Source organism: Lottia gigantea (assembly GCF_000327385.1).
Source record: "Lottia gigantea unplaced genomic scaffold LOTGIsca_4, whole genome shotgun sequence".
Lineage (NCBI taxonomy): Eukaryota > Metazoa > Mollusca > Gastropoda > Lottiidae > Lottia > Lottia gigantea.
The window spans coordinates 768284-784176 of record NW_008709379.1 but is presented as its reverse complement, the minus strand read 5'-3'; the positions used below and the strand labels follow the sequence as shown (position 1 = coordinate 784176).

Genomic DNA, 15893 nt, shown 5'->3' with positions numbered 1-15893 from the left:
ACCAGATTCTACTAAGAGATCTGAATCTTAAGTTTCTGTTGACATCAGGAATTATCTTTAATAGTGTAAGAAATAATTTACCTCAGAAAATGGTTCCAAGAGTTTTATTTCTCTCAATAACCGGCCGTTATAGTTATCATAAATTCCCAGGAAACCTTCAGATGATTCGGTCCCTTTTATAACAGAGTTAATACACAATACATCCAATTCATTTTCATAATCTACATCATGGATAGTCTGAAATATAGAACAGAATATAAGACAATATTCTTATTAAATTATCATCCAATAATACAGACACAGAACAGAACAAAACAGAGACCACAAAATAGAAACAGAACCTCATTGGCAATAATAAAATCAGATAATTCCTTTCAAGTATGGCAAAATCGAGAGTAAAAGTTGTATAGTAATGACTCCTCCAAAGTGAACAGAAAAGTAGGAAGTAAAATTCCATTTATTTCATTTTTCATTTCCCAAGTGAAGAACCATCATGTGTTTTGAAAAGAGTAAGCATGGTCTGCCTCTCGCGTGACACCCGCCACTACAATTTAGGTCAACACCATGAGATACAATCAGATCAATTTATGCCTGACCAAACAAATCAATTCATAAATTTATTAGAATAGAAATAAAAGCATGCTGTAATCCATTCAATACAATATAATACAATACTATACAGCAAACTACAGTACATTATTAATGCAATACGACACAACACAACACAACACAACACAACACAATCAACACAACTCTTTATTACAACACAACAAAACACTACTATAAACAATACAAAACAAAACAACACAACACAAACACTTTAGTACCGCACAACAGAACAGAACTATTGAATTAGCAAAGCACAAACAGTTTTTCGAATTTTTCCTATGATTTTCAAGAGAATTGGAATATCAGCCTCAAAATAGTACTGATAGTCTTAGAATGTCTTTGCGTTGATAAAAATATAATTATTAGTTTACATTGAAAACAAACACATTTCTCTCCAAGAAATTTCAACCCAAAAAAAGTCTCAAACTTTGGCTGAAAATTGTCCTCTGTAAAAACAAATTTTGAAGAAATAATGTGTGATCATGTTTGTAATTTCATCAAAGGAAAGACATTCTAAGACTAACAGTACTATTTTGAGGCTGATATTCCAATTCTCTGAAAAATTATAGAAAAAATACATAACACTTTATTCTTTGCCCAGACAATAAAAATAACATAAAACCACTAAAAACACCACAGACAAAATTCTTACCACATTATTATTCTCTTCTCTAATTTCATCTAAACTAATTTTCCTTTTTATCTGTCTTCCAGATGAACTAAATTTATTGAAAACATCTTCTTTTTTCTGTTGAATAAAACATAGATAAAAATAGGGGCTTGGGGGCTAGGGTCATATTTTGTGGTCTGGTGGTATAATGGTTACGAATTATCTTGCGGGAGATGCGTCATTTCTGGTTAACTGGAACCACAGGCTTATTGGAAGAATGATTGGAATTTCCCAAGTAGAAGTCAAAGGTCGCTCATGCGCATAAAAAAGCTAGAAAACATCTTTACAATCTCTTTAAAAGACCTGTCATATCACTTGGTAAAACAGTCTTTATTTCACAATAAAGTTAAAAATATCCACATTCATTCCTCAAGTATTGCCATGAGAACATAGATTATAACAAATAACATTAGATACAAACCTCATCAGAACATAGATTATAACAAATAACATTAGATACAAACCTCATCAGAACATAGATTATAACAAATAACATTAGATACAAACCTCATCAGAACATAGATTATAACAAATAACATTAGATACAAACCTCATCAGAACATAGATTATAACAAATAACATTAGATTCAAACCTCATCAGAACATAGATTATAACAAATAACATTAGATACAAACCTCATCAGAACATAGATTATAACAAATAACATTAGATACAAACCTCATCAGAACATAGATTATAACAAATAACATTAGATACAAACCTCATCAGAACATAGATTATAACAAATAACATTAGATACAAACCTCATCAGAACATAGATTATAACAAATAACATTAGATACAAACCTCATCAGAACATAGATTATAACAAATAACATTAGATACAAACCTCATCAGAACATAGATTATAACAAATAACATTAGATACAAACCTCATCAGAACATAGATTATAACAAATAACATTAGATACAAACCTCATCAGAACATATATTATAACAAATAACATTAGATACAAACCTCATCAGAACATAGATTATAACAAATAACATTAGATACAAACTTCATCAGAACATAGATTATAACAAATAACATTAGATTCAAACCTCATCAGAACATAGATTATAACAAATAACATTAGATACAAACCTCATCAGAACATAGATTATAACAAATAACATTAGATACAAACCTCATCAGAACATAGATTATAACAAATAACATTAGATACAAACCTCATCAGAATATAGATTATAACAAATAACATTAGATACAAACCTCATCATTCTGATCATGAACAACTATATGAAAATTGACTTGTAATTTACATTTATTGTCATCTGATTCTACTATCTGTAAAACTCTACAAATAAAAAATACTTTGAATAGAACCCTTCAAAAAATTTAGACTATATCTGCTCCCTTATATTATATTGACAGTTTTAAAAAACTAAAAAAACTAAATTTTGTTGATCAATCATATAAAGATCAAGATATAAAAACCATTTCATCATACTTTATCTAGAAGTTACTTAAATTTTTTTTAAAGAATGCACTACATTACACTACAGAATAAAAACCTGAGTACTACAGATCTAAACCGCAAAATTAAACTTGAAATCCAGAACAACATATTGACTATACATTGGTATATAAGAAAGTATACGGCTATCATAAATGGAAAGTATTTCATAATGAAAAGAGGTGCCAGGTACCTAGTAGAATCCATATATATCAAAAAATATCAACCATAGTGTCTTGAGACACAAACAGGCTACAAACATCTTTTGAATCCCTTCAAGACTCTGTAATAAGTAGTAACTGTGAAATATGAGGATATATATCACTAATGTAGTTGTACAAAAAGAACTAAACATGTGTATATCTTACCTGACATTGTTATAACCAATATGTACTATTCTACCAGACTCGTCATCATGGAATGTAGCTGTATCTAATTCTACACTATCATGGTCATAATGTAGACTGCCTCCTTCTATCTGAATAGAGAATTCATATCAAATTAATATCAAAACCCAAAAAACAATATTATAAATGTAAAACAATATTACAATAATATTATGTGTATAACATAAGAAAACTGTTAAAGGAGCACCTTCACTTTCCATTCGACCAATCATAACTTAGTTTCAGAAACAGGAATTTTTTTTAGCTTACATAATCAGTAAAAGTATGCCATATATAGAAAACACACATATAGGCATAGACAGTGAAATTTCTAGTTTGAGGTATATATGAAGGGATTATGTGATTTTAGTACTACTTAAGACTATCAGAGCACAATAAAGTCCCAAATCAATCTCTGAAAATGCCGACTGTTCCCCTTGAAAATAGTGCTCAATTAGTCAAACTCTGAATAACAACATGTATCAAACTATGTTTTAATATTTCTAACACAGTATTAAAAGTATAATACAAGAATACCCAGCCCCCACAAACTAAACAGTTAATGATTTCAAAGTGCGCCAAAATATGAAAGTATGTTTGAGTCTACTTACAACTTGTCTGTCCATGAATGAACATACAGAATAGCGCCCCAAACTACCATGAGGTGTTATCATATAGTGCCAAGGGAAACCACCCATCTGAACATTATGTTCCGAACATTTCACTTCCAGAAGTACAGGGGGGTATTCTGTTACCAATATATTCACAGAAACACTGGTTGTGGATCGGTTAATACTGCTGCCATACTGAAAAATAAATGCAATATTCTCTGAGATGTAAGATTCCACTATTTTCCATACTTGACTGGGTTAATTTGAGCCCTAAAGAGTTGCAATTCATTTATTGACATTTCAAGTCATGTGACTGATTTTCCATAACAAAATAGAGTTTTACGTCTTACTTTTCTGCACCATGTGGGCAAATGAAAACTGTCAACACCATGCAGTGTGCAATGAGGAAATTTTATCAGGACAGCATTATTAGCAAGCTCTTTTTCATGTGTACAGCACATAGTGTCTCTGTTCATTGTACCATTCGAACAAAGCTTTTTCGATGTCAGACCCTTTTACCTGCATCACTGACAGGGGTGCTATCTAGATCTATGCCAAGATTGAATCCTGGACCTTCAGGTAAGCGAGCAAGCATTTAACTCGCTGCATCTCCCAAATTTCATCAAATCAAGGAATGGAAATGATGTATACCCAATATGTTTAATATGGTTACATTGAATAAATAATACTTACTAAGTGTCATAACTATACAACACAATTCCTCTATTATCCTAGAAATTCATAAAACTTAGTAATCATCCCCAAAAATACAAGTAAATATTGAATAACACTCAAATATTATTAAGCGTTTTGCAATAATTTTCAAGTTTTATGGATTTATTGCCATATACAGGGATCTTGTTGTTTAGGTATAACACAAGGTAAGTCCACTGATGAAAATATATACTTTTATTTTTCAAGATTGAGAACACAAATTTTATATCAATTCCAAGAGGCAGTAGGCTATTCTTTAAATATAGAGATTGACCTACCTGTTTAAGAATGTGATGAAAACTGAAGAATCTAACAAAGCCAGATTGATGCATGATAATTAACATCCCACCAGCTACCATACTGTCTATAACATCTTTACCCCATATCTATGTCATACGTAAAATACTTTTAATGAGGCAGCGCAAAATTTTCATTATTATAAACATAAATCTTTCTATATCACTCTACACTTGAATCACTGACAAAGGAATACAGAAAACTAAAAATAAGAACAACTGGAAGTCAGTCTAGAAATTATATCTACAGACCTGTCTATCTATTTCAATCATTCCAACAAACTTTAATGGTAAAACATCAAATACAGCTATTACTTTCACAATAGTACTCTCTCTTCCTGCCTACAATATAGATGTTTCACATGAAACCTAATCAATTACGTGAGCATTCAGATGATAGTGGCAGAGCCAGATGTTCCAGAAGAGTAATCATACTCAGTCTAAATGGCTACACTTGCCATGCATAAATAAAACTACAGGTATTATTGAAAAATGTTTAATATTTTTTCAGTGTTTTCAATAATTACTTAATTCAAAGATGGGTTCTCTTATTTTCATTTATGAAAATGAAAATGCTAATACTTATATGAATAGAAAGTAGAGGTGTTCTAATGACTTGGAAAAATACCAGTTTGTCTCACATGTCCATAATCAATTCATAATTAGCTAAATTAGAAGAGAATTACCAACAGAATTCCAAAGAGTGACCAATCAAGAAAGGTCAAGAAGTGTATTTTTGTTTATCTGGACTGTACATACATGAGCATTTATGATTGGTTTAAACTCTTAATATTATAAGCAATAGTAACATAATGATATAATTAAGAATATATGATAATTCATTAGAAACACCAAATAATCAAAGAGGCTGTATCCTTTTATGAGATCATATATAACTTACCTGCCTGTCAAACTGTGTTAATTTATTATGTACTGATCTAATAACAAACGTCTCTTGATCTACAGCCCAGGCTATTTCTCTATAATAACAATCATAATCAATGTTTATACATTTAGATGCTGGAAATTACATGGAATTCAGTTTTACATCCTATTTTAGAGATAAATTCTGTAGAATGAAACTGAGTATTATGTCCTACTTTTCTGGACCATGTTGGCAATGAGGGAAATTTTGCCAGGACAGTGGCATTAGCCTGCTCTTTTTCGATTTCCAACTGTCGAATGATCTTTAACATGCACAACCTAGAACACAGGGCCTCGGTTTATTGTCCAATCCGAACAACTAGACGCATTTTCCATGTCAGCCCCTCTTTCCTGCATCACTGACAGGGGGAAACCGGGTTGAAAAATCCAAAGGTATTATCTCGACTTATGCCGGGATCCAACCCTGGACCTTCAGGTTAGTGAGCAAACATGTAACTCACTAAGCTAAAGAGGCTCCCGATAAATTTTGTCAAGAAAAATCAGGTAAAGATGAATGAATGAAATGTAATTGCACATTGAACAGCTGGAGAGAACTAGTTCGTTTTGAATCTTATCTTCGAGCAGTGTACCATGAGGGAAATTTTACAATGACAGCTGCATTTATAACATAGGATTTTACATATAATTAGCACTGATATCAGACAGGAAAGGAGAATAGAAAATGTCGCCTATACAGAAAAGAAAACCCTCTAATAAATTCCTCCAAAATGTAGCTGATACTTATTTTACCTGAATTTAAGTCTTGAGTTGATGTTTAACTCATGTAATATCTGTCCAGTATAAGAATTATAAATACGTAATATATTATTAGCTGTTATAGAAATCAGCTGATCTGCCTGTTCTTCTCGTGGTAAAATTAACGAATCCTAGAATTTACAATAGAAAATAAAAGGCAATAAGTGTCATTTAAAGCGTTTAGGATTTCAGTCTCAAGTCTGTAATTCAAGAACAACTTGTCCATATTATCACGCCTTTATCTTCAATATCAGTCAAATCTGGTACACATTCAATAGACAAATCTTCAATTAAAAGTCATCAATATTTAAATCAGCTGATTTGTTCATGAAGCAAACAAATGTTTCTTAATGCTGAAACTTGAGATTTTCATTAAATATTTCTTAATTGTCAGAATAGGTAATCTTGAAATGGAGGTCAACTTTCAAAGCAAGAACACTGGACATATGAGCAAGGTGTACAAACTCAATGAAAAATTAAAAATTGAACAGTAGCCTCAAATCTGTAAAAGCTTGTAAAGTGATCGAGCTATTCTAAACAGAGCTCTGGAAATATTCCAGAATCTTACCAAAGAAGAATGAAGTATCAAAGCATCTTCTATTTTTCTATCTTTACTGACTGAGGGCAGATGATAAGATTGATGAGGACATCCAGATAGATTAGACCTACAAAAATACAACATTTTTACTCTTTGTCTTTTTTTTTGATGGCTTATGTGTCACATTATTCCATAATCTAATTCTGTCCACAAGTGATTCCAATATAAACAAATCATCACGATGGAAATAGAATTGAATGTAGAAATGTACAATGGATCCAGCTATATCAAAATATTTAGTAAATTGTCCAGAGTCAGCTGAGATAAATCTTAATTAATTTAGATTTTGCAATTCCCCCTGAAATTAATATACCATTTGATTAGATTTGCAGATTATAAGATCATTCACGTGATGTTATTATATTTTTGTTAATCATAGAAGATTTTGGAACACAACGAGGTTTTCTAATTTGCAAATTGCAATGCAATACTATATATTGAATCAACAAAACAAACAGTAAAACCCATTAGAAAAAGCAATAAGATACAGTAGTTTTTTTTTGATTTTATCATATTTTATTGTATGAAACAAAAGGATAAGGCACAAGTTAAATCAACTGAGGTCTACCTATGTCTTACAAATCAATATAAAAATAACCAGTTTTATTAATCTAAGAGATAAAGATTGGCTGTTAAGAGAAGCTGGGAGAAAGTGTAAAGGTAACTTGGACGTTGGATGCCCGATTTTGATGTAAAGGTGTACTAACATGTGCAGGGCGGTCAGGGTACCGTCCAGCACTGAACAGTAAAAGGAGATGTACGAGCTTACATCGTTTGGGGAGGCTATAGGGGCAATCTAAATTTGGAGCACCCAGGGGGAGAAATTGTGCAACAAAGAGAGAAGTGGGGGTGTCCAAGTTTAGATTTGTCATTGATATCATTGGAAAGTTTGCAATCTGATAATCCAATGGAGTTAAATGGAGGACCTATTGGCTGTGTAACATTTGTGTAACTTGTTACACAGTTTTATTAATCAATAAATATTTACAACAATTCTTAAACTTATACTGCCTGATTGGTGATTGGGTCTTCAAGGATTACAATCATTATATTTTAAACACAACGTTTCGACAATATTCCACTGTTGTTATCAAATGTAGAAAGTACAACAAATTCTTAAACTTACCCTGAGTAATGTAGTCGATAATTATCAAAAAATAAATAATTTATCCTAGAAAATAGAATTATATTTTTATTAACTGGATTACACGTATTGAGCTTCCAAATATTGTCAAATAGGGTGGTTTAATAATATTTCATTATTCAGGATACAAATTACTTTTTTTTTGTATAGCAGTTTTCTGCTTTATGGAGTTGAAATCATATAGCACTTTTTTTTAACGATGTAGAACCTGGTGTGTGGGTTTTAAATACCAAAAGCACTACTGCCCAAACTGCTAATAAAAATTTGCGCTAAAATAAATATTGTTTATTTTAAGGATCACAGATTTCATACTGTGAAAAGAAACATTTCTAATTTGGTTGAATTTTTGTTGAAAGATTTTGTTTTGACTGGTTAATGACTACTACTGACTCTAACACCTGAAAGATAAATAAATGAAAATGGCACAAGGGTTGGTTAGTCAGTACATAACAACTTAATGTCTGCTTCCAGCTGGCTAATATTGCACACTAAGCTGGTAATTAATGGAATTAAGTTTATATTACCCTTCGCATGATATATGTCTTGTTGATTGCTTCTCCCAAACTTTTCTAAACTTTATTCTACCCTGAAAAGGAAACATGAATTGAAGTAGGCTTATTGATGAAATGTTTTCCAATGTAGCCTCGTTGTTCAAACTTTCGAGGGATTGTAAATTGTGCCTACAGGACTTTATTCGAAGGCCATGAATTATTTTACATTCACTTTGATTTGCAATACCAAAACCAAAACCAATCAAGCATATTCTATCATAGACACTGATTCAAAAGGTATATCTTTACAAGCCAAAATTTGCAATATAAACACTGTAAACTATCTGGTTACGGTCATTTTTAAATAGGAAAATAAGTATATATGGTTAAAGATGGGTTCCCTTATTTTCATTTATGAAAATGTAAAATGTTAATACTTATATAAACATAAAGTAGAGATATTCTAATGACTTGGAAAAATACCATTTTCTATCACATGTCAATAATTTATTTATAATTAGCTAAATAAGAAGAGAATTACCCGCCGAATTCCAATGAGTGACTGATCAAGAAAGATCAAAACGTCCTTCTTTGTTTATGCAGACTGTACATACATGGACATTTATGATAGGTTAAAACTCTTAATCATATGCAATAAGAATATATTGATGTGATTAAGAATATATGATAATTCATTAGAAACACCAATTAATGAAATAGTTTTCTTAATTTGACACTAAAAGATAGTGGACCACAGCCATATACGCTCAACACGGCATGCGGATGGTAAATATTCAAGTTTTGGGGCAAGGGCAATAACTCTACTTCTAAATGTCGAAAATGGCTCAAATTCGAACTTGATCTTCCTATTATGAATATGTATACACATACCGAATTTCATTTGATTCCATCAAAAAATCTACTTTTTAGAGTAAATGTTGACGGACCGATGGACGGACAGGGGTGCCGACAATATACAGCCACATAGAGAGATGTGGGCGCTTAAAAATAAGGAAATCCATCTTTAAGGCCAGAGTTAGTTAGTGCAAGCCGTTTTTGAATATGATTACTGTTAGGAATAGGATTTTTCTTCAGCATTGTCATAAGATTTTGTAGAATATTTTCTGGTTAAAACCCTTCTACAATCACCAACCCATCAATATCCCAATACATAAAGTAGGCAAGAAAGCAGGACCTATGATCTTAAAGTAGGAGGGGAGGCTGGCAGCTGTGCTTCATCATCAACAGTTGACATCAAAAACAAAAGAAATCAATCTTCATTCACCTTACAAACAATAGTCTTCAATATTTTACAATTTCTCCTGTATCCATCTTTGGGCCAATATTCTCTTTGTCGTAGTTTGAGGTAGATATTTTCATCCCGCTCCATCTTTGTTCTCCAGAACTGTGTGACAAAATCACACTCGGCAAACTTTTCACTAAAGTAGGGAGTAAGGTATTCTGAATGAGCTTTTCAGCATATGACTTGAACTCTCGAGTGCCTAATCTAACACATTATATTACTGGATGACAATCGTATTATGTTGTTTCAATGACTTAGCAATAAATCATGCTATGTATCTTATTTTGTCAGTCACTATTTTTTTTAAATCATGGTTCTTTGAAGGAATTGTCAGTGGTTATTATGACTTGAAAATAAATTGATTATAAATACCAAGAGATGTTAATTATACCACTGGGTATCCATACAACGTCTTCTTCTCGACTTATCTATAGATCAAATATTGTACACGAAAATAGGTGACTGCATTTTGCGGCCGTTGTCGAGTTGTTACTCATGAAATATGGGTCAAAGTAAATAAAGAAAATCGAAACAAACCAATTTGAATTATTTTGTAGAATATCTGAGGAAACATCTAAGCCATACAAAAGGATGTTGAATCCTTATATGCACGAAAATAGGTTATACCAGTCCACTGTACTTTTATAGAGAGTGTCGACTATTGGTAGTACCAGAAGCCTGTGTTGCAGATCCATGGATTTGGCAACAATCTAAGAAGATTGACATGCAATTGCACAGTTATTTTGGAGTCTAGGCTAAATATTTCGGAAGAGGCATTCACAAAATATATTTTTGCTGTTTGTATAGAAGAAATTAAAAGTTAAAAAGAAAAAATTCAGATTATTTTTACCGGATGTTGATTTACATGGACAATCTTTTATGGTTTCCAATTTGAAGAGTTCTAATATAGAGTTGCTTACCTTCAATAAAATCAGACCGAAACAGATTTTTGACGTTGCCTCCCTACACAGACGCTTTGGTGAAAGTAGTTGTAAAAACATTATATAATTGAATTTACGAAAGCATGGACCGAGGAGAAAGTTCAGCAGTACCAATTACTGTTATGTGCAGAAGAACTAAAACTGAAACTAATAGATTCACGTTGCCAAAATTTTCGATTGTGTTCTATGATTGTGTTGCAGCTTTAAAACACCCATGTCGTCATTACAAAATGCATATGTCAATGCTGCAAGGTACAATTGTCGATTCGTAAAAATGCAAAATGTAGGCCTATAATATTCTCCAAAATCCAATGAAGTGCTACATGAATGCAGATACAATTTTGAATTTTACACTTTGCATTAGGGGCCTATACACTTTGCATTTTGTACACTACATAATCAAGCCTTGCACGATATACATGTACTTTACATAATCGAACATATACCTAATATGGAATGATGATGTATTCATTTGCATACGTAAAAAGACATAATATGGCATGCAGTAGTTATATTTTGGGAATTGTAGGTTGCGACATTGAGGTTAAGTAATGTTACGAAAGCAAAGGCATGCAGGTGTAAACTCTAGTGAGAGAGTATTGTTAGTGAAGTTAGTGTGAATAATAATATAGAATATTTGAAATGAAAATCATTGAAAAAAAAGAAAAAGCATTGGCACAGACACATGCTTGCTGAGCTATTTGTTCGGGGCCCCGTGTGCTATATGCTTTGTTGACAGACACGATCCTTCGACAGTTGAAAATCGGAAAGAGTAGGCTAATGCCACTGTAATACCCTGCAAAATTGTAATTAGCCGGAAAATGCCTATAAGTGACGATTTTAAAAAAAGTAAAAAACTGTAAATATTTCATTTAAGTTAGATTTTATGAAAGCTCATTTAATTCCCTTTTGAAATAAATAAGACATAAATAAATTTTGAGAATTTTGTATGATGGATCGTAATTTTTGCACGAAAATGTCTAAAAATGAAGTTTAAAAAAATTTAGATTTAGATTTTGTGAAAGCTCATTCGATGCCCTTTTGAAACATAAAAGTCTTAATATTGAGAATTTTGTACGAGTGGCTGTAATTGTAGCCGGAAAATCTCTATAAGTGAAGATTTTGAAAAAAAAACGAAAACTGTTTTAATATGAATGTGCCAGGTTTTAACCTAGATTTTATGAAAGCTCATTACTTCCCTTTTGGAATATATAATTTGGACCCTAAATGGGTCAAGTGGGCTGCTATATGGGTCCAACATGGGCTCCCCATATGGTACTCATGTGGGTTAACTGGGCTACACATGGACCCAGTTAGCCCACATGGGCCTCGGTATGCATTTGCACCGTGGCACCCATGTGGGTCCCTGGTGGGCCAAGTGGGCTGTATCGTGGGTTTCATATGGGCTACCAAGATGTTACCCATGTGGGCTATCTGGGCTACACTTGGGGCCAATAAGGGCCCCAGGTGGGTAATGTGAGCAAACTGGGTTTTTCCCGTAGTGCAAATCCTGATGCATTCAAAGACGTCCTAAAATGTGAATTTCCATTCAGGGTAATGAAATTCACAAAAAGAATTAAGTTCCATCCGTGTAATCGAAACACATGAATAGAAACAGTAAATTTTTCAGAATATTAGTAAATTGTGGAACTTTATTTATGAAACATTAAAGGCAGTGCATGCAATGTTTATGTTCTGTATTTCTGTGTTATAATGTTTAATATTTTGTACGATGGGTCGTAATTTGAGCCCGAAAATGTCTATTTTATTTAGATTATGTGCCTAATGTACTATTTTTAGATCTACTTTCATTTTATATTATGTATCCATAACAGTGCTTGGTTAAGGAATATTTTTTCGTTTGGGCGAGTTAGTATCACTATTTTGAATCGGCGGCTACTAAAGGTGTGCTAACTTGAGTAGCTTGCTAGCTTGTTTTCAGGTGCTACAGGCTGTGTTCGTTAAAGACCCCTCAATAGATGGAAATCATTTCATTTTCTACAATATGGTTCTAATTGTCGGTAATGTGATGAACGTGTTTACTCATAAATAATATTATAGAATCTTGGATGATCTCAATACTTACGATAATTCGGTAAAGGGATTCTGAGAATTTTCATGTTCTTCGTGACTGTGGACATGTTCATTTTATAATTGGAAAGTAAAATGTACGACGACATAGACGATCTTCAAGTATAATTCATAAGATTTATTTAATTTCTATATGACTTATAATTCACAGAAAAGAATTCACACTTTTAAGAAAATAAAACAAATCTATTATTATAGCATCCGTAAGGGCAACTGTGTGCCAACTTCATAAACATAGGACCATTCCTGTCTCTCTATAGCAAATAATAAATGAATTTTATATAGATATAGAGTAAATTAATATTAATAGAGTGAGAAATCATTGTTTTACTATTTCATGTTAATTGGTGCAAAATATAAATGTCCTTACATAAAAGAAATGCATTACCAATTCCTTTAAAAGAAAAACGAAAAAGCTCTATTTACATAAATTTTCACCAATAAAAGCACCGTTTCTGGAAAAAGTCTGATGTTTACTTGGTAAATTGTTCTTTGTTACGTTAAATAGGGTACAAATAGGAAAACTTCCAGAATTCCAACTCATCAGTTTACAATCAGCCAGCGCCACACATTTTGTTCTACATTCGGCACGGCTTTCATGTGATATTGAAATAGCTGGTATTCCATGTAGTTCACAACTTTGAAATGATACAAACGAGGCTGTACACCGATCATCATTAGTACATGATTGCTGACATGAAACTTGATTTAGTCGTCCAGATGGAGTTGCATAGGGTGATTTCGTTAAGTAAGTATTCTCTGTATAATATTTGAAACAATCTGAAATAAAAATTTAACATTTCACGATATTGAATCATGTAAAGTAAGAAGGCGATTCTGGGACACTGCTTTGATAAATTCACGGTTCAATTCAGTAGCAACCTTGATTTCTAAATTTCTTCGTTAACACTCTAGAATTGACAGTTTTATTCTACACGTATTTTGAATGAACTTTTGACTTGTGGAAATAAATCTTGTGACTTGATATGTTAGCAAGGAATTCTGGGACACAGCTTCGAGAAAACAAATATTCAGTAACATTATCCAAAGTGTATGTATATTTCAGTAAATGGTTGCCTTACCTTCACAGGTTATATTTGCCTCCCATTCACGAGCTTCAGTACATATCACAAGACCATCATTTCCATATTTACCAAATCCAGGGTTACAAGTATAACTATATTCAATTCCAATATCTCTTGATGCTATATCAGTGTCTAAGGCGCCATTTTCTATTTCCGGGTCTGACATACATTGACCTATAAGGAAGTCAAAGATGATTGGTAAATATCCAACATAAGACTATATTAAGACATCGTTAGATTTGAATATACAGTCTACCGTGAAATGTCTACCATGAGATAGTGATAAGGAGAATACGGATCCATTCATCTTTCGAGAGTCGAGAATGAACAAGGCTCATGACAAAGTCAAATAATTCAAATATTCATGCTAACTATGTCAACCCAGATGTATATATTGTAGGCATCTATCTCGATCCGTTCAAATGTCACCGTTAACACTCAGGAAATTCCAGTTTTAATCAATTATCAATAAATGTACCTTATGCATATAAATCATATAATTCGGGGCCGTAACAACATCAAGGCAAATCCCCCAATGTTTTCTCAAATTAAAATTTAGATATAAAATCTGCTAAATATATCGCTTATTTGATGTCTACATTAAAGGTGGTTACCGTTTGATGTCTAACAAAAGCGTAGACCTAACTGGGATATCATAGTGTATGAATATTTCAGAAGATAGTTGTCTTACCTTCACAAGTTATATCTGCCTCCCATTCACCAGCTTCATTACATATCACATGACCTTCATTTCCATATTTACCAAATCCAGGGTTACATGTATAACTATATTCAATTCCAATATCTCTTGATGCTATATCAGTGTCTAAGGCGCCATTTTCTATTTTCGGGTCTGACATACATTGAGCTTTTATTAAATCAAACATGATTGGTGAATATCCAACATTTTGAGATCTTGAGATGTATTCTAACAGTCCATCGTGAAAGCCGTGCCATTATAGATGTAGGGGCCGAAAGACTGTTTCGTGATAGGGAGAGGTATTATCGGTAATACTATTACTAATAGTATCATGTACAACTTATTTTTATATTTATTTGCATACCGTTATTGTCTGTTAAACTGTAATGTCATGTTATCATGTACATCGTAGAATGTACTATATAAGAAATAAATATTACTAGTATTACTTTAACAGTTTAACAGAAGATGGTGATGAAATACCAAACTACGAGTCGAAATGTTAGCCTGTGAGAAAGGCAAATACTGATGAATACTGGTATCTTTATGGAGTTCAATAGAAATATAAAAGGGCTGTATGAACTATCCTACCTAGTTTGCAAACTGGTCTTTTGTATTTCCACAAAAATTGTATTTCACTTTTACATTCTATCGCCGCTTCCATTTTATATCCGTCGCTGCAAGTAATCTCTACTATATCGGAACATTGTTCGTTCCTATGAAAATCCGCGTTGTTTTCATTAGGATAACCAGCACAATCTGAAAATTTCATATATTATTATGTATAAATATGTTTCATTTCAGTTGTCCATGATAGTATTTCCAGACTTATGTTGACCTTCTATAATTGTCTTTATAATAAACTTTTCTATGCGTCATACTATCATTATGACGCGAAACTAAACTAAGGGGAAGAAACAAAACAGCAGAATTCAACCTTGCTGTATCAAATATCATAATTTTGGACCGAGTATATCCATTTTGCAGTTTCCATTTAAAGCTGATACATAATAAATATCAACACTTACCGGCATCAATAAGAATCAGTGTCGTTACTGATAACAACGAAATTGAACACACGATAGTATTCAT

The 15893-nt window shown here is 32.3% G+C and overlaps 2 protein-coding genes across 2 annotated transcripts in view; both read right to left on the bottom strand.

Moving 5' to 3' along the window:
* The window catches only part of LOTGIDRAFT_153601 (hypothetical protein), a gene marked incomplete at both ends in the record, with an annotated part of 11675 nt that extends 1604 nt beyond the window's left edge, over positions 1-10071 (bottom strand). The window contains 13 exons of the mRNA XM_009059628.1: positions 82-237; positions 1262-1357; positions 2518-2602; positions 3130-3239; positions 3759-3953; positions 4751-4858; positions 5021-5110; positions 5670-5748; positions 6443-6579; positions 7017-7113; positions 8173-8217; positions 8715-8776; positions 9967-10071. Of these exons, the coding sequence (XP_009057876.1) occupies positions 82-237; positions 1262-1357; positions 2518-2602; positions 3130-3239; positions 3759-3953; positions 4751-4858; positions 5021-5110; positions 5670-5748; positions 6443-6579; positions 7017-7113; positions 8173-8217; positions 8715-8776; positions 9967-10071 (1365 nt within the window). The remainder of the gene's footprint in view (positions 1-81; positions 238-1261; positions 1358-2517; positions 2603-3129; positions 3240-3758; positions 3954-4750; positions 4859-5020; positions 5111-5669; positions 5749-6442; positions 6580-7016; positions 7114-8172; positions 8218-8714; positions 8777-9966) is intronic.
* A 3363-nt stretch (positions 10072-13434) lies between these two features.
* LOTGIDRAFT_153600 (hypothetical protein) lies at positions 13435-15893 on the bottom strand (the record flags this gene model as incomplete). Its single annotated transcript, XM_009059627.1, has 5 exons — positions 13435-13796; positions 14099-14275; positions 14793-14954; positions 15393-15560; positions 15830-15893. The coding sequence occupies 5 exons, from the start codon at positions 15891-15893 to the stop codon at positions 13435-13437; spliced, it is 933 nt and encodes a 310-aa protein (XP_009057875.1).